The sequence below is a fragment of the Trachemys scripta genome, chromosome 10, assembly GCF_013100865.1.
Source record: "Trachemys scripta elegans isolate TJP31775 chromosome 10, CAS_Tse_1.0, whole genome shotgun sequence".
Taxonomy (NCBI): domain Eukaryota; kingdom Metazoa; phylum Chordata; order Testudines; family Emydidae; genus Trachemys; species Trachemys scripta.
The window spans coordinates 13247012-13271819 of NC_048307.1; the positions used below are offsets into that span (position 1 = coordinate 13247012).

Here is a 24808-nt window from a genome sequence, read left to right on the forward strand (position 1 = left end):
TAGACCCCAAGTATTATTATAGCTATACAAAATCAATTAAAATTGAATTCAGTGGGCATAGTTTGGAGATAAAGGATTGCAGGATTGGGAGTGTTTATTGTATGTGAGGTTAGCATGGGCTAGAAAGTCAGATGTCTGATGGTTAGCACTGCCAAGATAATATTTCACTCAATACTCTTTCTTTAGGTTTAATGTATTTGTTACTTAGAATAATAACTGCATTTTAAAAGGGTTGGTTCAGTTAAGATCGATGCAGCAGTTATGTTGGTGTTTTAGCAGCATTTACTCTGTTAAATTATGGATTGCACAAAAAAACCCAAAACAAAACTCCACATAACCCATCCAATCATTACTTTCTCCCTCATTTTAGTGCATAACCTTGCAAATCCTGCCTCAAGTGACTAGCTCTATTAAACTCAATAGATCTTCTCAAGTGAGTAAGAATTGCTCTCCTGGGCAAAGGTTTGCAGAATCAGGCTTTCATGCAGGAAATGTCTGACTTCCCTAAGAAACCTATAGCTCAGTAAGGGGCAGAGTCAGTGGAAATTTGATGAGAGAGAGATCACTTTCTCTCTCACACTGTAAAACAAACACAGTATATGTTTTTCACAAGTAAGTCTTGTAAGTCAGAGTGGGCAGCTCTTCCTTGCATTCTGACAGATTTTGACTTGATATTGCACTGCAAGGATGACTGATAACCCCTTCATAAAATTAGAAACCACACCCCCACACCATCTGGCATATTACTTAAAGAAAAACATTATCCAACATAGTGCTTATCAATGTTTTCAATAAAGAAAATCTGGGCCAAATTCTTCCTTGTTTGCCAGAAGCTGGGAATGGGCAACGGGATGGATTACTTGATGATTACCTGTTCTGTTCATTCCCTTTGGCACACCTGGCATTGGTCACTGTTGGAAGACAGGATACTGGGCTAGATGGACCTTTGGTCTGACCCAGTATGGCCATTCTTATGTTGTTATACTCTTATGGCCTGATCCTGCACTCCCTAGTCTAAGAAAACTACCATTGGAGGCAATAGGAGTTTTGTCTCAGTAAGGATCCCAGAAACAGGTCCCTATGAAAGTTACACGGATGTAAATCTATTGAGTTCCACTGAGAACAGAATCAAACCCTGGCTACTTAAAATATAAAGCATGCATGATCCCAGCAAGTACATTTCTCTAGCATTCAAGGTCCACAACTTACTACTAATAGCTAAGAGAATAAATCACCAATACAGAGGCATTTCATTTACTCTGCCTGCAAAATCTCTTTGGCTAGCAGTTCCTACCATTCACACACTACCCTCTCCCTTCTTTCCTGTGGGTGGTAGAGTTCATTTCATCATCTATTAGATTTGCGTCCTGCCTCATCACTGCTTGGACTGAGATGAGAATCTCCCACAGAGGGAACAATAGGTTCCCTGTACTAGTGGATGATGGAGCATCAACCAGGAAATTCTAGTGCTACTACAATGCTAAATTCTAATGGTGTATTATAAAATAACACACATACAGAAAAATTGCTATTATATTAGTACATTAAATCACAAAGAGTCTAATTCATTAAAATCTCCTGTTGACTTTAGTGGTCTTTGGACCAAACCCCAGTTTAAAAATGGACAAGAATGCAGATATTATCTTCTATTAGGCCAGCTGGAAACAGTGAAGGAGGCAAGCTTTTGAGATATGTGTCTGTATTTTGCTCTCTTCTCCCCCCTCCCCCCGCCCTCTGCCCCCAGACATGATGTAGGGAATGTGGCTCTGGAAAGCTTAAATACTATAATGTTATTCTTTTTAGATACTAAATTACAACTCTGTACAGAAAAATGCATCCTACGTGTTACTATTTTAATTTCTTTTAGTAGATCAAAGTTTAAAACTTAGACAATCTCTGAGTTTGGATGTCACAAGGGCATATTTTACACCGGGTAGAAATATGATCAAACTGTCTGATTTTGCCTTGGGCTTTTGGGAGTAGGACTGATTTGTAAGAGAGATTGTATTTGTTATTGTACATTGTATTGAATTCCTGAAAGAGAGACAATGAGAATTTCATAAGCTGATGATGATACCAGGAATCTTGGGCTTCCATTTTTTGTACACACATTGAGATGATACTTATTTAGCAGAATACAAGTAAGCACACCATTTGGGACTGTACCTTATGCACAAAAATTACATGTGAAAACGAGGATACTATACAGATATATAAATATTTATATGACAGTTGCTTTAGTTTTAGGGCACTTTTCACATACTTATTTAGAGAGTACAGTAATCACATTATTGGCAGAGTGTCATAGGAACACTGAGATTTATGTATTAGCTCCTCCTTGACATAGTGGAAAAATGCCAATCTAACAAAAAAGAACAATTTCAACTACATTAAGGGACTGACCAGAGCTAATTGCTAGATTTTTTTCTACCCATCATCAAAATGTTGTCAGTGCATCAGTGCATAAAAGATTAAAGAGAAATTACTTGATCAGCTGCCATGACAACATTTGTTTTATTAAATGAACTACCCCATCTTAAAAGAGAGTGGCATTCATCTTGCTCAGCACAGCATCCTCAAAGTTGACTTAGTGACCAGTACTTTGCAACATTTATAAATTGGGAATCATACTTTTTCCTATATAGTCACATTTCTCAACTCTGCTCTCAGGACCTGATCCTGCAAGGTGCTTAGCACCCACAGCTCCCAGTGACTTAATAGGGAGTTCAGGAAACTCTGCATTTCTGAGGCACTTGGTCCCCTGCAGCTTCATTCTCTTGATCACATCTATCTTGTGGGAAAATTGACGTAATTTCTGACACCATTCGTTCAGGAGCCCTGTTGTCAAATCGCGAGTTTATTTCCAGGCTTCAACAGTCAACAGGAGAGTTCTGTTCTGGATTGCTGAAACAGCATTGCTCTAACTATTAAAATGGTAAAAATTCCTCTTCTTTCATTGATTTCAGTGGAAGTTAGGAGCCTAAATACCTTTGTGGGCCCAGATGCCAAGAGGGATACAATATAGGCCAACTGCTTTCAGCACTTTAGCACAGTTCTTACAATAACCACATGCGCCACAACTCTGCTTATAAAAAGACACCAACGATTGAGTGAAAAAAAAGCATTTTGTATGCATGTTTCATAATGCATTTAGATTTCAGTGGAACTTGTTTTACAGTCAGCTGTGTTAGCAGTAGGGTAGCTCTACTCTTTTTGCTCTCAGGAATTGCACCCAGCTGGGCATATGGTTGTGAACTAATTGCATTTTATAGTGATACATCAAGGTACAATATAAGCCAAGGGCCTTCAGCGCCTTACAAGTTATCTTATAATAAGCACATCCAACATGTCATTTTGCTTATAAACTGGTGGTAGAATAAGGCTAAATGGAATTCTGAGTTGTGCAACTGTGGTCCCATAAACACGGGGTTTAACATAGTGGTTAGTTGATGAGATTACTTCCTGGATCTTACCCGATTCATAAAGCAATATAGTATGACTGAGTTATGCTAAATAGGAGCTTTGCCTAATAAGGGACAGAGGATTGGAATCTGGTACTCAGGGCTGCTCTCCTGCTGGCATCACAATTAATTTCTTTTTTCAGCAAGATGGCTGCTACCAGCAGGAGGCTAGGTTCAGGAGTATCAGTTTTACAGATAGTCTTTACTTTTTAAACACTGTTTGCAGGTAAGCAGAATAACTTTGCGCCCTGTGCAAGTCAGGCGCTTGTGCTAAGCAGAATTAATGTAGCTTGCTTCTGAATAGGGTGACCATATTTCCCCAAACAGAAAACAGGACACCCCACGTGCCGGCCTGAGCCCGCCCCGCTGCCCACCCACTCGCAGGGCCAGCCTGAGGTCCCCCCTCCCTGGGGCCACCTGAGGCCCTCTCCCGCCCACCCGGGACTGGCCTGAGGTCCCCTCCCACCAAGGGCCAGCTCAAGTCCCCCCCAAGCCGCTCTCCTTAGCCCTCCCTTCAGCGCAGGACTGGTGTTGCCACTCCCCCCACCCTCACATGTACTTCCACACCCTGCTAAGGGTCGCACCCCACTTTTTTTTTTGCAAAACTGTGCATTTTTCGAGTGTGTTGTTGCCAACTGATGATCAGTTGGCAAGAGCCAATGGGATAAATGCACAGTTTTGCCAAAAAAGTCGGGATGGCTGGGAGAGGGTATAAAAAAGGGACTGTCTGGGCCAGAACGGGACATATGGTCGCCCTGCTTTTGAACTATAATTTATTGCATCAAAGAGAGACATGTAGCCAGTGCTTAATGAGCTCCCAGCGTATGGGAAATCATTAAGGGTTTGGTCCTATGAGGTGGTGAGTACTCGCAGACCCCATTGAGTAAAAATGACAGGCCAGATGCTCAGCTAGTGTAAATCAACATCGCTTCGCTCTGCTAAGAGTGGAAGGATGGCCTAGTGGCACTGGGGTAGGACTTGGCAAACCTGGGTTCAGTTCCCAGCTCAGCTACCTACTTCCTATTATTTTACAGATAGGAAACTGAGGTACAGGGTGGATTAAGTGACATATCCTAGATGATCTTGGATATGTCACTTAGGAAACTGAGGCCTGGGGTGGATTAAGTGACATATCCAAGATCACCTAGGATATGTCACTTAATCCATCCTGTACCTCAGTTTCCTATCTGTAAAATGGGAGCAATATTTCCTTACCCTACAAGGGTGTTGTGAGGCTACAAGCCATTAGTGACCACAAGGTGTTCAGATACTCCTGTGATGAAGGCCACATATGTACCTAGATAGATGGGGTTCAAAGGAGCTATGCTGATTTACACAGGATCAGTCCCAGTGTCTTAGGAAATGGGCAGGATTTGCCAACAGAGGAGTGGAAGTGTTTGCTGGAGGCTACAATTGCATAGCCTACTTAGTCTGCTTTTTTCCACTTATAAGAAAAGAGGAATTACACACTTGAGGGCATGTGATTCCTTCTAAGGGTGCTGAAGGCACCTGGCCTCTGTCTTTATGTCTCACTATGCACCCGAGGCATGTAATTATTTCACAGCCGCACGCTCTGTTGGATGTGATTCCTTGTATGTGGGGGTGCGGGGGGGGGGGGGGGAAGGAGTCGGTTTATTTATAGAGCAGCCATGTGTGATCCATACTGTTAACATAGCTGAGTGTAAAACAGGTTCCACTACAGTGTGGATACATTATGAAATATGCATATAAATGTACTGGAAGCAGAAAGGACTGCAGAGTTTAGAAGGCGTGCAAAGCTACAGAAAACAGGAGACCATTACATGCTGTTAGCAAGCAGAGAGTATAATTGATTTTTTGTACGCCACCCACTTGCATTTTTTATGCATATTACAGTTCTCCTTGAAGGCATCGGTGAAACCTATAAAATATCCCATTATGTCACAGAGAGCATTCCAATAGGCAGCTTACCACACATACGAGATGTGTTGGAATTTAGTTACATTTCAGTCTGCATTTTGTTTGTACCAGCAATGCAGTAAGTATGTGCTCATAGCCTTCAGAAACCCACTGCATGTGACACGACCTGGACTGCTTCACTTCACAAAACCAAATAGTGGAGCGGTCGTTTTGTTGTTGTATATGATAAATGAAATGCCAAGTTTTCCATCTTTGCTCTTTCTCATGGCCCTTTAACCCATGTGGTAGGCTTATTTAGGGAACGAGACAAGCCTGGATGCAATCCCAGAGTCTGCAGTAGCTTCAGATGCCCCTCCAAAGGTTAGGATACTTCACAAGGGATTTGTTCTGCAACAGAGAGACCAAAAGGAAACCCAAACTAGTTATTGCTTGTCCTTGAGTTAGCCAGACAAGAGAAAGTTTATAGGAACAGCATTATTACTACACCACCATATTTTGTATTGTGTAGACTCGCACCACCAGAACTCTTGGAACTTCTTATAAGAGAACTTCAATCTGTGTATTAGCAGCATGAAATATTGTTATTCTGATTTCTACACCTAGATTCAATTAGAAAGTTAATTATGCCTTTCACAGGAAAAAATGCAACAGAATTAAAACAGAATTGCCCCTGTATCATACAACACAGAGAGTTTCTATATTTTTCCATAAAACAAATATTAAAGAGTTAAAAATGCATATGTTTGTGTGAGAAATTCTGCATTAAATTCTGCCCTTATGCCCCTGCTGTTTTATTGGCAGGAGTCTCACAGGATTGTATGTTAAGGCAGGGTTTGATCCTGTTTGTATGGCTGACGCATATTCTTATCCATTAATGGTGCAGAATTAAAGTGACTGTCGTGCTTATGACACAGTAAAGGTCTGATATTGTGTTTTCTACTTTAGGATATGACGATGTTTCAGAAACAAACTTGAGATCTCATAGTGTTCATTCTGCTAAACATGTCCAAGAAAATCACCCTGTACCCATTCGCAGAAAAAGAAGCATCGGTAAGAAACAACAAGCTATTTGTGCTTAAAGAACAAAATCGTGGGGGGCTCCTTTGATTAGTCATGCAAGACACTTCATTGTGCAAAATAAAAAGTAGAAAGTAAAATGGTCTTTTCCTTTGAGTATGTCACTTTTCCAAAGTCAGTTGTTGCATCAGTCACCTTCTGCTGGGTAATCTATCCACAAGAGACAAGCATGAATAAATTCTTTACATTCACTTTCTTGTTGCAGCATGTTAAAAGGGAGACCTTAGTTAGAAAATGTGGCGATATTCAATGTATAATTCGTAGTGTGGGGAACAACTACTGCAATGTGCTTTTTTAAAAAAACATCAACAGTTGGTAGAGTTTTCAGGACAGAAGCTCTAGAAAAGGAAACAGCTTGACTCTTTAATTCCAAACCAGTTTATCCAAAAATCGAGAGCAAGACTGAAGTGCTATGACATTAATTCCCATATTACACAAGGGACCAGGCATGTTTACAAGGCATTTTGCTAATAAGTATTAAGTGATGGTTTCAAACAAAAGCCTGGATATAAAATGAAATAGATGTTAATTGACTTCAAAATGGCATTTTTATGCAACTACACTTGTTACAAGTGATTAGAACTTACTGATTTACTATTTAACTTCTCTTTGGAAAACATGCATATTCTTATATGCTGTGGGTAATTCCTAATCAGTATATTTTAACTTTAGGCTAAGAGCCCATGAAACATATAGCAGAGCACACTGTCAGCATGGATTTGCTGTGTGAATTGGCAACTGCACACTTATCACACTGAACCCCTCTAGAGGACAATGCTTCTGAAACCACCTGCTACATTTGGCGCCTTATTCTGTAATGTGCTGAATGCTTCCCATTTAAAGTCAACGGGAATGGCGCTCTTAGCATTTTGCAGGAGCTGCCCGGTATCCAGGGCCGGCTCCAGGCACCAGCATTCCAAGCAGGTGCTTGGGGCGGCAATCTGCAAGGGGCGGCAGTCCGTGTGCTTTTGCCACCCCAAGTAGCGTGCCGAGCTGCCGCCGCGGACAGGGGAGGGGGCAGTCTGTGTGCGTTAGGGCAGCACATGCGTTTCCATGGCGGCGGCAATTCGGCGGCAGCTTCTATGTTCAGCTGCCCGCGGTGGCAATTCGGCGCACTGCTTGGGGCGGCAAAAACAGTAGAGCCGGCCCCGCCGGTATCTTGCACTATCAGGTCCTTAATTGGCCTAGTTAACAGCATTGTAGGGAGTGAGAAGCATCCTTCCTCTGCTGTGATATTTACCCACCCTATAGATTTCAGAGTGGTAGCCCTGTTAGTCTGTATCAGCAAAAAGAACAAGGTGCCACAAGTACTCCTCGTTCTTTCCACCCTATAGAGTTGTTTTTAAGCTTCCTCTGGGGGCTTGCCCATCAAAACGGACCTTTTCCCAAACCAAATCAAAGCAAATGTGATCCTAGGCTTTCAAGTTACAGGTTCAAACCAGATCACATTTTCTTCTCTTTATACTTCTATTGAGGGTATTGAAGAGCATCCCAACTTTATCAAACCCCACCAGCTTAGTCTCTTTAACTGGACAGCAAAAAAACAAGCTGCCTTCAAATAAATTCTCACCATTCAAATTTCCCCGTTGGGGCTGCCATAACAGAGATAAAGCATTCTTTGCCAGCCCATCTGGTCCTGGAGTCAAGAATGTCACTTCCTGAGTAGCCCTAGCTCTTATCATCCCAGGCTGCAAGAGATCTCAGGTTTGTGGATCTTGGATTGTTCATATGTCAGCGTAATGCACTGTGAATAAGCTGTCACCTAGCAATATCTCACAACATTGCTTTATTGCACAGCAAACATTATACAGCTAACCCTCAAAAGCCTGAAACCTTTGCTTGTAAACTGGTCTTTCAGCACCAGGAAGTTGCTGTAGATTGAGACCTGGTAAAATAATTTGCTCAGCTGAACATAGTAGTATAGTCACTTTGGTTATGCTATTCTCATGGTTTCGCCTTGTTAAAAAAATCAAGCCATGCATAATTTCCCCAGCTTCATTCAGAAATAAGGAGTGCTGCCATTTGTATGACAGCTTGGTGTTAAGACCACTTCAGAACTGAAAGTTGGAGAAGGTTTTGTCATGAACAAAGGGATGGTGCATGGTGTAGAAATTACAGAAGCAGATTGTGTGCAGTTTATTAAATGTGCTTTGTATGTGTGAAATATACATAGATGCACATTGTGGCCCTTATCCTGGAAAATAGCAAAGCTTCCACTGAATTCTGTGGTTCAGGACCAGTCCCTATCCAGCTACTTATCAGGAACTAGTACAACAGTGAGAGTTTCAGACGGTGTCCTTGCCTGCTGTCACCTTTCAGACATTCTGTGCCTCCCATTTATTTGTCCACGCTCTGAGCTGAATTGGAACTTGAGCGGTGGAAAGCCCTCATCTTGTGATCTGGGTGTTTGGAGCAACTCAGGCTTCACTCTGGGGTAGCATGCACAATTGAACAGGAGGCAAGCAGTAACAGCTTATCCAAGCCCAGCACAAAGGCTTATCGTTAATGTCAGCAATAGGAGCATAGAGCACCTGTCGCAAAAGCCTGGGTGGGAATCACTCTCTTAAGCACGTAGTAGTGTAAGCATGTGTGCTCTAAAGCGAGAACAGCTGTTCACCTGGAAGTTTGGGTTCTTCTGTTTGCAGAGGAAGCCATTCCTGCCGTCTGCAAAACAAGAACTGTTATATATGAGATACCTCGGAGTCAGATCGATCCCACGTCTGCTAATTTCCTGATATGGCCACCGTGCGTGGAGGTGAAACGTTGTACTGGCTGTTGCAACACCAGCAGCGTGAAATGCCAGCCGTCACGGATACATCACAGAAGTGTCAAGGTGAGCAAATTATGATTGTAGGGACATTAATGTAAGAGTTTGGGAGCTTCAGACATTCTTGCGTGCATCCCACTTAGCATCTACCTTTACCACCCTCGTCCTAGCAAAGTCAGTCAGATATCTTGCTCCCTTGTAAGTGAGCAGATGCCTTTCATAAAATATGATTAGTGGAAAATGTTATTTTTGGATTTGATTTTCATAGATTCCTTTCATTTTCCTTTATATCTAAAAAAATAAAAAATGGTTTTGATTGTGTCTTTCCCACGATCTCTTCCAGAACAGCTCTTGAATTTAAAAGATAGAATGACTCCAGGGGCGTTGGACTGCAAAATCCACTGCACAGAATTACATTTCTTTAATTAAATATTGTGCAGCCTAAATTGGTCTTTTATATGTGACAATATAACACTTTTGATCTGAAAAAATGTCTTCCAAATTATTGTATCCCTGGGGATAAGAGACTCAAGGCTTCATGCTATATTTATTCATTAAGCAAAATCCATTTCTCCCTGCCAGAGGCTTCCGGTAAATATTACATGAAGTTAATGGTATTTCTTGTATTTTGCTCTCGTTTATATCAGTGCAATTCAGTAGTTACTCTGCTGAAGTCAACGGAGTTGCACCAGCATGAGTGAGATCAGAATCACACTTCATTAACCTCTGGGCCCCATGCTTGACTGCAAATTCTAAGGTCAAAATTCTGTTTTTTTAAAAACTCAAATATGGATTTGCCTGATAGGATATAATGAGTGCAGCAGCCACTGTGGTTTATTGAGTAATTATAAAAGGTGCTGCTAACACATTTATTTGGTCATCGCACATTCCAAGTACAAAGTGTGACATCCCAACCAATTATGAATTATCTGAACCCACAAAAAAGTGTCTGAGCAGAAGTTTTTTAAATGGGTGAAGAACAGTTTCACACTCTGATAAGCTGGAAAACATCTGAACAGATTTTTTCAGTCTTTCCAAAAATAATTATACTTTACACTTACATGGCATCATTCCTTTGTGGATCTTGATACTCTTTGCAAATATAATTAAAAAAAAAATCAGGGACAACACAATTAACTGCTGGGCTGAGAACAAAGTGGAGAAGTCTAAGCCCCAAAGTTGAAGCCATTTAAAATAGAGACTTAGAATGAAAGTGCCTCCCTACCTGTAACCATGATGTCACTGGTGAGTGCAATGCTATCATCTTTGGGCCCAGTCCTGCTTCCATTGAGTTCTCTGGGCCAGATTCGATTGTTAATAGGCTGACATGGTGCAAAGAGGTGAAAATCAGGCCGCATATGCTGAGCAGAGAATTTCCCTGGCTGATGAGAATTCCCTGCTGGTGCATCTGTACCACAACCTAGTCTCCACCCCTCCATCTCCCACTGAACTGTAGGGGGCAGGGAGGGAGTGAGCTGGGTAGTCTGCCACAGCAGTCCCCCACTGGCATAGGATGTATTAGGGAACGTAAGCCAGTGATAGAGTTTAAAACTTAGGCAGCAGCTTTAAGTTATGTCAGTGCTGGGGTTGTCATCTCCCCACATTACTGCACCAAGGAATCTGCCTCACTGTCTTACACAGTTCAGTGATGCAGCATTGGTGCCTTCAGGATTACATTCATTTTATTACTGGGGTAAGTTAAAAGTAACCCTATCAGGCAAGATGATTTTTATGGCAGCATTAATAAGTTGACACCAATGGTATCAATATACATGTCGGCCAGTTCTTCAGAAAATTCCAAGGCAAGTCCCCTGCTCCAAACAGTAATTAAGTAGCAAGAAGGACAGGAGGTCAAACAGAAACAGGATGCTCATTGTCGAGGTTGCCCACTGACCCCACAGTCACATTAGAAATCTCTGAACAGAATCTGTATTTGTCTCCTCCAGAGTCGGCTTCTCTTGTAGGCTTTGATATAATTAATTGTCGGATGAGCCTTTTGGAAATCCTGTATTTAGAGATCAGTGGGTGTACATGCCATTATCTAGCAAAGCCCAACATGAGGGTCCCAGGAAAGGTAGGAGTTCTTTTGGGGGGCTTGTCTGGGTTATTCCTGGAATGCAGTTGAGAGCTCTCTTGTTTTTTCCATGATGTCAGGCTGGATAAAAGCGCTCTTTTGATTAGGACTGAAAGGGCTTCCCTCCTTCCCCTTTCATTGACAAGGTGGTGAGATCATAGCATGCCTAGTCACACTGCAAAAATGTCCACCCAGAAAGGTCAGTGAGTGGGTTTGCAGACGTATTATCTCACAGGCCAAAGCAAAGGAGGTTTCTTTATGCCCTTGTGGACAAAGTTATCATTTATCAGTAAGTCAGAGCTGGAATGCAAGGACTTCATGCAGGTGCAGTGAAGGTGGGTGCAGGTGTTAGGGACTTTCCTCTCCTTGGACTTGATCCTAAGGCCACTGAGGTCAATGGAAAGCCTCCCACAGACTTCAGTAAGCGTTGGATCAGACCCTTGTACACCAAGCAGGGGACTGCTGCAGTCTAGCTGGGGAGCAAAGCAGTGCTCTGGGCCAGCACTGCTGGTGGCACTGGCCTCCCACAAAGGGGCAGGGGGACAGGGGTGCTTTGACCTTTCTCCACTTCCGCATGAGCCAGTGGACCTGGCTGGCATTAATACAGCCGGGCACAGGCTGCACCCTTGCAGAGGGTGATAGAGCTCACACTCCAAGATATGCTCCCTTTGGGGCTCCCTCTGCCTTCAGGTCCTTCTGAAATCTCCCTACCTCCAAATGCAGCCAATGGTTTTAAGAGTCACAGAGTCACAGCGTGATCCTTTATTCTTAGCTTGAAAAAAAGCCACCTGATACAATGGAATCTCTTTCCTCGCTGAGCGATCAACAAAAAGCAGGGTCTGAGAAGTGGCAACACAGAGAGCACCTATGTCGGATGGGTCTCCCTTTCCCCACGGGAATATGTCTTAAACAATCTATTCATACCTAGCATGAAAGAACATCCGTTTGATTGAAATGAAATGCCTGTTTTAAAGTCATTCTCCCTTGTTGACCCGCAGGTGCTTATAAGCACAAGTTCTATTGCTTGTATTTTTATGCTAACATACTCGAGGATTCAGGAATTGTAGCAGACTTGAAGTGTTTGCCACTTCTTTTACTGAACTGCTGAGTATCTTTTCTGACCGGGTTTCAGAGTGGTAGCCATGTTAGCCTGTACCAGCAAAAAGAATGAGGAGTCCTTGTGGCACCTTAGAGACTAACAAATTTATTTGGGCATAAGCTTTCGCAAACTGGACACCATTAAATTAGGCTTGAATAAAGACTGGGAATGGATGGGTCATTACACAAAGTAAAAACTATTTCCCCATGCTAATTTTCCCCCTACTGTTACTCACACCTTCTTGTCAGCTGTTGGAAATGGGCCATCCTGATTATCACTACAAAAGTTTTTTTTCTCCTGCTGATAATAGCCCACCTTAATTGATTAGCCTCGTTATAGTTGGTATGGCAACACCCATTTTTTCATGTTCTCTGTGTGAATATATTTCTTCCTACTGTATTTTCCACTACATGCATCCGATGAAGTGGGCTGTAGCCCACGAAAGCTTATGCCCAAATAAATGTGTTAGTCTCTAAGGTGCCACAAGTACTCGTTCTTTTTTCTGACCAGGCTGCTGCAAACTCTGAACCATGGTGCAAAAGCAGATTGCTCAGTCCTGCAGAATTTTGACTTTGGGAATTCCTCTGTGATTAGCACATGGTAAGGAATCCAATCGCTCCCTAGTGCCAGCTGGTGGAGTGTGATTTTTTTTTTAATGTCAGTTGTGGAAGTATTTTCTCTAACTGTGCATGTTGCCGCAACAAAACTCATTTCATAATGCTTAGAGGTTCCATTGGTTTTATGCAAAAAGAACAGGAGTATTTGTGGCACCTTAGAGCCTAACAAATTTATTTGAGCATAAGCTTTCATGGGCTACAGCCCTCTTCATCAGAGGCATAGTCTGGGTACTCTTTTGGCTCTGTCAATCTGTTTTTTCACTTCAGCGGGTGGGTATTGTAGTTTTAAGAATGCTTGATAGAGATCTTGTAGGTGTTTGTCTCTGTCTGAGGGATTGGAGCAAATGCGGTTATATCTTAGAGCTTGGCTGTAGACAATGGATCGTGTGGTGCGTCCTGGATGGAAGCTGGAGGCATGTAGGTAAGTATAGCGGTCAGTAGGTTTCCGGTATAGGGTGGTGTTTATGTGACCATCGCTTATTAGCACAGTAGTGTCTAGGAAATGGACTGCTTGTGTGGATTGGTCTAGGCTGAGGTTGATGGTGGGATGGAAATTGTTAAAATCATGGTGGATTTCCTCGAGGGCTTCTTTTCCATGGGTCCAGATGATGAAGATGTCATCAATGTAGCACAAGTAGAGTAGGGCCGTTAGGGGACAAGAGCTAAGGAAGCGTTGTTCTAAGTCAGCCATAAAAATGTTGGCATACTGTGGGGCCCTTTTATATTCGTTCCAGAAATATGTCAGATAGATGAAGTATTTAACCAACCCAAGGACCTGGAATATCCCTTTGTTTGGCATTTCCTGAAGTTTACTTAACTGGGTCAACCCAATAGCAGTCATGAAAAAAACCACATCTTTTCATTCAGCAGATCTGCCGGTGTGTTCCTAGCCAAGACAGCAGATGTGGACATTATGGAGCAAATCCTGTTCCCAGTGCCAAGCCTGAGTAGCTGAGCTGGGTGCTAGGGATCTCTGCAGGAACAGCAGGCAGCAATCTTCCTTTCCAGTCTGTGGAGCAATAGCAGAAGGGCTCCATCCACTATCCTTATCCTCTACTTCAGCTGTAATAGCTGTGATGGATTTGGAGCTGCTGTGCATTAATTTATGAATATTGCACATTGAGCTGGTTAATGGGATGTTTACTGTATGGATATGCTGGTGTAATTCAATAGGGGGTTGTTGGGAAAGACAAGCAGGAAGGGAAAAATTAGCCCAAGATAAGTCACTTCTCAGCAAACCAACACTTGAGAGTCATTCAGAGACAGTGCCAGGGCAGGAAAGGGCAGATATGCAAGAGATCAAAAGAACTCTTGCTGATTAAAAAGGAGCACTTCCTCAAGAGAAAGGGGTAGTTGCTCAGGAGAAGCAGACTAAGATGCGGGGACCTGATGGGGGTATCTGCCTTGGTTACCATCAAAGGATGATAAGCCTTTAGGTAAGACAAGCAAGCAGATAGAGTGTTTCTTGTTTTAAAATTCTTTTTCTTGAAATGTCTTGTTCCTTCTGTTAGAAGAAACAATGCTTTGGTTTTAAGAAGGCTGTCTGATCCCTGGATATCACTAGACTCCTGAATGAAAGAACTGCAGGGACCCAAGTTCAGTTAGACCTGCTGGGTAAGAATGGTTGATCCACAGAGTGTTGTAGCCCAGAGCCTGGTGTAAGAGATGGAGAAATGCAGAATTCCACTCCGCCATGGGTTAAGGTATGAAGACTGGGATACGTGACAGATATGTGTTGCTTGGTGCACTACTGGAAGGTGTTCAGATACTATGGTGATGAGTACAGTATAAGAACTAGTATAGTATAGTAGAGAGCAGATGCACTCAGTGAGACCAGAAAGGAAACAGAGGTGCAGCTAGCCCGGTAACTGTGACAATAGCCTCCACAGTCTTTGTATCCCCCATCACATGCAGGGGTCAGTGGCTGTTGAGTCCCTACAGCAGTAAATCCAGCAAGCCTACACCCAAAAAACCTGCATGGCTCCCCTATCTGGCCTCCTCTACACTGTGCAATGGAACTGTAGTAGTTCCTCTGCCAGCAAGGCCTTCTGGACTAATTATGCGTATCCTGGTAGGCTGTCCATGGGGTCACACATGTATGGTTTAGGGTCATGGATGTCTAGGTAGCAAGAATCCATCTATAACAAAGCATTTCTTGAGGAGTGTGGTGGGTTCTTATCTCTTCAGTGTCCCTGCCAGTGTCCAGGGCCAGGCCATAGTTTCCCTCTGAGGTAGGTTTAGTGCTTCCAGCCAAAACAAAAGTCCTCCCCTTCCAGGGCAACCACACGAATCCAAAGCAAAATGGTCCTCTGGTCCTCCGAACAATCCTCCATCCTGAGGCAAAGCTAATCAGATTCTCTGTCCTCACTGGACTAAGTATTCTCTTTTCCTGTGATTCAGGGCTAAATGGCTCCTTCCTTGGTCCACCATGGGCCACAGCTCTCTCCCCATTCATGTAGGGGTGTGAAAAGGGGACTTTCTCCTACTCTTTCTGGAAGCACTAGTCTGAGTCCCTAATTGTGTAGCCAAAATCAGGCCTCAAGCCCTCACCAATACTGTTTTACCCTATACTTTTTCCTTCATGTGCTTTGTCACTACCCTGGGTTTCTTTCACTAGGCCTCCTCCTAGGTTCTTGCCACAGCCTCTTCCAGGCTGTTTCCTCTGCTCTCTTGGTGAAGAGCCACACATCAGGTCTGATCTCTCCCCGGTTTCTCCTCTTCTGAGGAAAGGCTGCTCCTTATATTCCCTGATGCTTCTTCCCATCATGCCTTGCAGCATCATACAATTCCCAGTGTCCCTCTGGGGACTACATCTTTCAGGATTCTCTTGTTTTGTTCTGAAATGGGACCAGGCAATAACTTGATCTTTAACTTCCCTTTAAGAGCAATTACAAACCCCATAACAAGTAATGTTATAATCGTTCTTGTTTTATAAAACACAATTGTACGATGACTTTTTGACCTACTGTAGGCAAATGCATCTTGCCTCAGCTGTGGTTTGACTCCAGCTGACTTCTTTGTGTCTAGTTAAAACCCATCAGACCTCTGTCTTTGTTCTTTAACTTGACCCCTCAGTTGCAATTTTTAGAATTGCCCAGGTCCATAGAGCTTCATTCCATCATACTGTTGCTAATCCACTTCTGAGCTAGAGCAAACGGATGCCTTTGCTAGTCATTTCATTTCTGAAAAGTGTCCTAATTCAGGATTTTATTTCATGCCTGGTATGTTAAACAGGGACCATCCAAGTGGGCTTTGTTGTTGTTGAGTGTTATAATAAAAGTCATCTCCCATGCTGAGAGGTTTCTTGTAAGTTCTTGTACAGAATTAATTTTGTTATTATGCTGGTGGGGTTCTCAGGGTTTTCATGCCCAGAGTCCTGCCTTTTTCCTATGCTCAAGTCCCTGATTTCCATGAGATTCTGCATTGCAGCTGGCCTGGGAAAACTGATTGCCATTCTTTATGTATCACTGTTGAACAATTTGAAACATTGCCTTCCCCTTGGAGCTGAGGATACCATCAAGTGTTCCCACCAGACCAGATATTTTTATCTGAGCAACATAACTTTCCCTTACACGCCTTCCCCTCTTCTCCAAACTCCCTCCCCTTTCCCTCCTCACACACAATAGGAATGTGGAATAGAGACCATAGAGGTACCAAACATAGACCCTAACCTACCTATTATGGTACAATTATTTAAATGTAATATTAGGGGGAGATTAAAACCCCCCACAAATGGAACTTATCTCCCCCATCGTTTTTATAAGTAATATTTGTTGTTGTTGTTGAAGGTTCTTGGTTTTGTTGCATTAGAGAAAGATGAAAGACGCCCATGTTGAAATGAGTGGCTTGCTGAGGACTAACCATGTCAAAGCAATGGAGAGTACACAATAGTGTGTGGTTATCCTTCTCTTCCGCGCAACAGGATAGGGGGGGAAAGAATGCTAACCTAGAGTTGGATCCTGTGATGTCAAAATAGCTATGGCATTTTACATCAGCTGAGAATCTGGCTCAGAGCCTAATGTTTTAGCTTAGCATTAATTATAGATCCCATGGTGGCAGCAGGTGTTATGAGACAACACAAATTTAAGAATTTAATTGTATTTGATGTTGTTTTAACTTGAGAAATTGAATGTTTACAGCACTTTATAAATCTTCAACCTTCACTTATGTTGCCTGAAGGAGGAAGAGGAGTCCGGGGGCTGCTTTTTTGTTTGTTTTAATTTACAATGCACTTCACTAAAAACTGTGGCTTTTAATTGGTCAATGCGAAGTAGGTTATCATCATAGAGTCTCTAAGTATCTCCTCCTACATCTTCCAGTGTGTGTTGTACAAAGTAAGGAGTGGAAGGCGTGTATATATAGTTGTCTGAATTTGGAAAAAAAAATAGAGATGGCCTAAAATAAAGTTAGATTACAGTTTTAGTGGCAAGTAATTTTTGATGACGCTGGTTAATTCCAACAATTGGAATAAGCATGACAGATATCAAAGCCATTTCATAATTGCTGGGTCTCTTTCTATGTCTCTGGTTATAGAGGTCTTAATCGCTGTTTGTTATTGTGAATTTTAAGGATTAGTCATCCTTTGATGCTGGGTGACTCAGATGTACCATATATTTTCAAATCTTTGCATTCTAAGCCTTGCTAGAGTTATACTCTGATAGAAGAGCCGGAAACATATTGCTGTGACCCATAGTTAACCCTTCAGCAGGGCATTCTGACATGTTAGAGCCAGCTCTAAATCTTTTTGTATGGCAATCTGACAGCCTCAGAAAATGTCTTTAATGTGGACATTTTAACTACTGCATCTGTCCGTGCAGAACTATTGTTTGCTGGGTAAATGCAAACAGGCTCCAGATCTTGTTGACAAAGGGGGCTGAAATGTAGGTTTGAAATTTTGGCTCTGTTGAAGTCAGTGGCAAAACTCCCCCTGATTTTAACGGGGCCCAGTATTTCACTCTAGGCTTCTGCTGCTCTCATTCAGATGTCCATTGGTCAGGTGTGTCCAGAAAGTCAAAGGATGGTTTCTGACAGCTGGGAAGTATAATCCCCCTCCGCCATGTTATGAGAACGACTTGCCGCATTTGGAAAGACAGAAGGTCAATGTTTTCTCAATGCTAAGATCAAGGAGCATTAAAACTCCCAACAAACAAATCCATACACCATTAGCAAAAGGGTCTATTAAAAATTTTGGACACTGATAATTTTTTAACAACCCTGCCTATTTCATTGATATATAGATTGACTGGTGCTATGTCCTCAAAGCACCACATGTGTGTCAATCATCTGAGCTGTGCATGGGATCAGAGACCCAGTCTCTCGATTTCTCTCTGTCTCTAATTTATATAAAATAATACAGTATCCGCACTATTTGGTTTCATTGCTCTCCATGACAGCCCATGTTTACAGCCCCCTACAGTCAAATGGGAGGCATATTTTGGATGTTTCCCTAATGCCGAGCAGTGTTGAAAAGCAAAGCAGCTAGAAGATTCCCCTTTGGGTGTGGTTCTTCCCTCAGCACAAGGCCCTATCTATATTGGTTTCACTCAGGTTTAATCTCAGTGGTGGTTGTACAGGGCTCTAAGAAGGTTAGGCTGGCCAGTATGGATGGGGCCAGTGCATGTTAGAAGAAGATTTAAAATCTGTGTTCTATCTTAGCTCTCTTCCTGAGCTAGAATACGGTCCATGCTAGCCCACTAAACTGTGTTAGAACCTGTTTGTACTGTACTTGTACTTGAACCTGAAATGTGCCTGGAACCTAAATGCTAGTGAAATATGTACTCAGTGTATCTGAAGAGGTAACATTTCCATACAGTAGAGAGAGAACATCAAGCAAGATGGATGTGTCTCAGCAAAGACTTTTAAAAAAGCTTTTAATCTCCTTTTCATTTTCCTCCTAGTTCTCCTTTAAAAGTAAGTGAGCTCTCATTCACCAGAGTTCCTGCAAGAAGCTTATAGGACAGAGAGAGGGCATCCCTTATGAGATATCATTGAGATCTAGGTTCTCAAACAGCACTGGTGCTTTTCCATGTCTTTGCTGTTTGCCTTAGTCTTAAAAACAATGGGTAGTTCAACATAACCCTGGTGAAATGTTGTAGAGAGAAAAATATATTAGAATCTGTAAATTCAGTGACAAATGCAGATTTGAGACTGAATATGAAACTTTACCTTGACTTAGAAAAAATCCTGAAATATAGAATTGCTCAGACCCCATGAATGGGAAATCAAGCTCTTGGGGGGGGGGGAAACCTGGTCTGTTTGGAACTGCTGAACTTGTATAAAGGATGTGTCATGAAATAAGTAGCTGATGCTCTACTAGATAGAGGTGGTTTATATAGATATGTACCACCTGTCTTAAGTCCTGTTAGGTATTAATGTGTCTAAGTACAAACACCATTCTTTTTTTTAGGTGGCAAAAGTGGAATATGTTAGAAAAAAGCCAAAATTAAAAGAAGTTCTGGTGAGGTTAGAAGAGCATATGGAATGCACCTGTACATCATCAAATTCTAATTCAGATTATCGAGAAGAAGAAACTGGTACGTCATCCTTTTATTTTTGTACACATACTTTTATCAGATGGGAACTTATATTTATAGTAAAGAATATGGACCCAACCCTGTTCCCATTGAACTAAATGGGAAAGCACCCATTGACCCCACTGAGAACCCCCCTGTTTCAAAGGTGTGGAATTAAAACAGGATTTGGGTTGTATACAAGAATTTGGATTCAAAGTTGAAATTGCAGCAGTTTTATTTAGTGCAGCCTTTAAATTAAACGTTAAATGCATAACATAAAAATCTTGCCTAACTAATTTGAAGGTTATACTACACCTCTACCTCGATATAATGCTGTCCTCGGGAGCCAAAAAATCTTACCGCGTTATAGGTGAAACCGCGTTATATTGAACTTGCTTTGATCCACCAGTGTGCAGCTCCCCCCTCCCCCCGAGCACTGCTTTACCGCGTTATATCCGAATTCGTGTTATATCGGGTCGCGTTATATCGAGGTAGCGGTGTATTTGTGTCTTGCTGGTAAATTCTATCAAGTAATGACTCTTTTGAGATAGAGTTAAGGCTGACAATTTACTTTACTAAAGGGAAAACTAAGTTTGAAATGAATAGAACATTTTAGTTAGAAAGAATTTAATTGTTCAAAAGTAAGGAATTTTGAAATTAAGTTTCGTACTGCAGCCTTTATTCGGTTTCCATTTCTCTACCCATCTTTACAGAGATTGTTGCCAGTTGTCACGTTAAACGTATGCCTGGCTTGTTGAGAATATGAATGACAGAAAAGGGGCTTTATGACTGTGTGGGGGAAGAAATACTTACTTTCAAAGTGGCTTTCATAAAAACTATGGGCCAGGTTCTCTCCTGTACCCAGATCCACTGGTCTCAGGGGCTAGGAGGCATTCAGGAAGCTGGTACGTAGCAGCTGCCCAGGCCTTGGCCCAGCCCTGGTGTAAATTAGATCAGCCTAGCAGTTTACTTTAAGTTATGCCAGGTCACTGGGCACCCTAAAGGGTCATACACCAGTTTTAGACTTGGTGGAGTGCAGGTGCCCCCGGGGGTGAGGCAGTCAGTGTAGCAGCTGGTGATGGTGGATAATGTAGAGGGAGGACAGGTACAGGTAGATCTTTGGCCTGTCTGTGGCAGGGTTTTTTTCTGCAGTCTGTAGTAAGAACATACATGGGGTTATTGTATGATGTCTTGCCTATATGAGGAGATAAAGTAGCGTTTTCTGTTGCTGAGAAAATAGTTGGCCTGATAAACCATTAGGTTATTCCAATTTGATGCCTGTGTAACTCCATTGCAGTCAACCAAAACACAAGATGTTATAATTTCTAGATGTAAGTGGGAGGATGATCTGGTGAAGGATCAAGTCTTAATTCCATATGGATTAGGGGACCTGATCCAAAGCCTACTGAAATCACTGGAAAGATTCCCATTGACTTCAGTGGGTTTGGGATCAGGCCCTAGCTGGTTAGCTAGTTTATAAATTTGTCTGTAGAGTTTCGGCAGGGAGAGTGGATTTCTGTACTCTATGTTACGAAGGAATTGGACAATGATAAACGGAGGGACGGGGTGTCTCTAGGTAGTAGCTAGCAGATGGGCAGGGTTACGGGTGAAAGCTAAGGTTGGTTCAGGAACCTTAATTTCTGATTTCCTTACTTTTGAGCATTTTATTGTTATTATTTAACTGTAACATTCATCCATTTCTCCCCCCCTCCCGCCCCCCCACTTCCCATGAAAAAAATTTGCAGGCACAATTCTCTATCTGAAAGTCTTTTGTCTGACAGTTTCCTTGGTGTGGGTTTGGGGTGGCCTCTTGCTGTGGAACATTTTGGTCAATAAGCTCTGTGTGTGCCCATGGATACTATCACTGCCATAGGGACTCTGACCGGGCTGGGGGAGTCTCTCTGCCAGGAGGGATTTTTCAGAGGTTGTACTCCTATTGATTACAAAAGGCCTGATTCTCCTCTCGCTTGCACCGTATAACTCCATTGTGCCGGAGCCTCAGCTAGTGCAGATCAACTCCATTGATATCAATGGAACTGTGGCAGTTTACACCAGCTGAGGATGTGGCCCACTGACTTCAGTAGAGTTACTGCTGATTTACACTGGTGTTAGGAACAGGAGAATCAGGCCCAAAGTGTCGGAAACTTTTATAAGGAAAGTAAATAGGTGAAACTTCCCTGCCTTGGGATTTCTGACAAATAGGAAACGTGCTAAGGGTTCCCCAGGCCTGAGTTTTAGGCAAGTTTCTTGCTGCTATCTCCTCCCCGCCATGACACACCTATGCCTAGGAGGTCCAGGCTTCCCATTTATCCTTTATATTTTTTATTCTGCAGTGTAGAAGTGGGCAGCCCATTGGCCTGATGTCACTGAGGTGGGACAGCAACTGGCTGGCTGTTTTTGGTGCTGGCTTTAATTTGCCTCAGTTTCCCAGCAGAGGTTACAATTTCTGTCAGATGCCTGGCTGAGACTGTAACTTGGGTGAGAGCACCTGGTGGAGGTTACCATGTCCTGCAGACCCCTGGGGAAAATTCTAACCTCTTCAGAGGACATCTCACTAGCGCAGGTACTTAGCAAATGCAAGGCTCATGAACTGTAGTTTTATATTTATTGGACTCAGAAGCTCATGTCAGCAGAATTTACTGAGCTGTTTGTCTTACAAGAGCTTTCAAGTTCTCTTGACATGCTTTGCTTTACATATAACCTCCTATAGGCCTCTCCGGGAAGTTATAATATACATGGAGAGCTGAAAAATTAGGCCTGTGCACTCATTCTCATTGACCATCAACAGGTAACTTAAGCTGGATGATTTTAGTCCAAGCTAGTTTGAGTTATGACTGGACCAAAACATTTAGGAAAAATTGGTGGCTTCTCATATTTTTGTAAATTGTTCTATGTTCCATACATGAAAAATCTTATCTAATCAGCCTCAACTTTCCAAAATGTTTATTGTGGACAACGACTAAGCAGTTGAATTTTCAAGGTGAAAAGCTTGTGTGTACGTGAGAAAAATGGAATGTCAGTTCAAAATCAGGCGTGTGAAGGAAATGATCAGAATGGCAGAAGACAATGATTCATATCCATAGTTATAGGTGAGAACATGTTATGGAGGGCAAGTTTAACTAAACTACAGGGACTGAAGGCAAATATTGAATACAATATGCTAACAATAGTTACAAGGCAGATCTCTCACCACCAACACCATCTTGGGTTACTGGAGCTTTGGTTTTATATAATTACTCTACTTATGCAAACATTATTTCAAAATCAGAAGTTATAAAGAAATACCTGTAATGCAAAAGATTGTGTGTATTCTGTGAGAGATAACAACCTGAGTGTTTATTACGTCAGTTTTCAACAAAATGCATTATCTTAGGGCTTTTTACCAGCCTGCCCTTATGTTAACAGGAAGGCCTAGGCAAACAGGTAAAAAACGGAAACGAAAAAGGTTAAAACCAACATAAAAACTACTGGAACTATTTGCTAATCAGGTAGGACCTATATGCTGAACACCCTAATGGCACAAGTAATGGAAAATGTAATCAAATATCATCACTCCAGCTTAATCACTGTTCAAAATCTTGACACTTGCTACTTCAAGGCTGCAAAGAGATTAGATGTGATTGGCTTTGATAATTCTACCTGCTTGGTATTTTCCCTTTAAGCTACACATCACCATAAGCATCTTACATTCTTCAGCTATTTCCTCCTCTTGCATTTTATTTATTTATTTATTGAGGGAGCTAATATTTAAGCTTCTTGGAAATCTCAAGTTCCATTTCCTCTGCTTTTTGTTTCATTATTGATTTCTGAAGTCTAAGCATCCCATTATAATGCATGATTGAATTGCCAGGTGACAAATGGTTTATGTTCCAAGCAGTCGGCTGTGAAAGCATAGAGTATGTATGGCAACTCTTATTACATGCATGACCATCAAACATTTTTTGGCCCGAACTGGGGACTGATTAAATATGCATCTGAAATTATCGGAATCACTGCATAATTTACAAAACAAGAGGACACCTGTTCTTCTGTAACAAGGGCCTGTATCAGAGAGCTAAGACCTTCATTGGTCTGGGGGCTTTCAGAGGAAGACTAGGATGCAAAAATAGGATGCCATCAAAATTTATAAGGTTTACAATGCAGGAAAAAAAAAAAAAAACAAGAAACCCCTCAATACAAAAGAGTGGCTTGATCAGCATATTAGCGAAGTTTGATGTGACAGCTGTACAGTTTCCAAATTAAATATGGATTTTATATTTCTAAAATATCTGAAGTCATATGAGCTGCAACAGTTGCAGATGATTCTAGTGTTGTGAGTGGGGTTTAATTTGAATTTGCAGTAAATGTATCTAACTGCTGGATGATGGGGAATTTAATAATTCAAGCACTTTTTTTTAATTTTATTTTTTTGCACATGAACTCCCAATGTCAGATTTCATTTATATGGATGTATCTTTTTGAAAGAATGCTAAACTTGATATCCTGTTTCAGATTAACAGGTATTTATTGGGAGTAGTATGATAGAAGCAAAGATTTTGTAAAATTCAACTTTAAAAGTCAGCATGTAAACTCAATCAAAACAGCATTTAGAACTTCTTGTCCCAGGTTAGTGAATTTCATGCAGAATAGTTTTTTTTTAAAGACATCTAAGAGGAAAGGTCCTGTGATTCTAATCATGGAGTTATTATATCTTTTTTCTCTCCTGCAGATGTAAGGTGAAATAAGCTAGAAAAAAAAAAAAAAGAACTTCTCTCTGGGACATGGATGTACATGGTTTGTTACATTCCTGAACCTACTATGTATGGTGCTTTATTGACTGTATACTTTATTTGTTCTCCTATGTGAAAAAAACTGGCTGAAAAGAACACTTAATGAGAACAAAGAGACAATGTACATTTGTTTAATGTGACATCAAAGCAAGTATTGTAGCACTCTGTGAAACAATAGGAAGCTTCCCTGTCCAAAAAAACACAAAACAACGAAACAAACAAAGAAAATAAAAAGACAGTTGAATGAATGGAGGATACCAAAAGTACAAAACAAAAAACAAAAATAAAAGAGGAAGAAGAAGAAGAAAAAAAAAGACAAAAATCTTAAGTGAATAGTGGATTTCTGTCAGAGCAGTCAACGGTGCTTTATGTCAAGAAATGTGCCTGCTTTCTTGATGAAGATGGATGGACACAAATGGACTTCAGGCACAAAAAAGCAGGAATGTATCAAATGCCACGCAAACACTATAGAAACAGTACATCCTTGCTTGGTGGTGTTTTAAAGTCTATACAAAAAAGAATACCTTCTGGGG

General features: G+C 41.7%; 1 protein-coding gene across 7 annotated transcripts in view; it reads left to right on the plus strand.

Annotated features, from left to right (window-relative positions):
* PDGFA (platelet derived growth factor subunit A) overlaps positions 1 to 24591 on the plus strand; it is a 28763-nt gene extending 4172 nt beyond the window's left edge. Inside the window, exons 3-8 of one of the 7 annotated variants that reach the window (XR_004647348.1) lie at positions 6306 to 6410; positions 9083 to 9270; positions 19401 to 19527; positions 22912 to 22994; positions 23998 to 24111; positions 24215 to 24591. Coding sequence is in view for 4 of the 7 variants with exons in the window: in XM_034783074.1 (XP_034638965.1) it covers positions 6306 to 6410; positions 9083 to 9270; positions 19401 to 19527; positions 22912 to 22967 (476 nt within the window). In the remaining 3 variants the exon portion in view is untranslated. The other 6 variants (XR_004647349.1, XR_004647350.1, XM_034783074.1 and 3 more) reach the window with 6 other exon arrangements.
* The last annotated feature ends 217 nt before the right edge of the window (positions 24592 to 24808 follow it).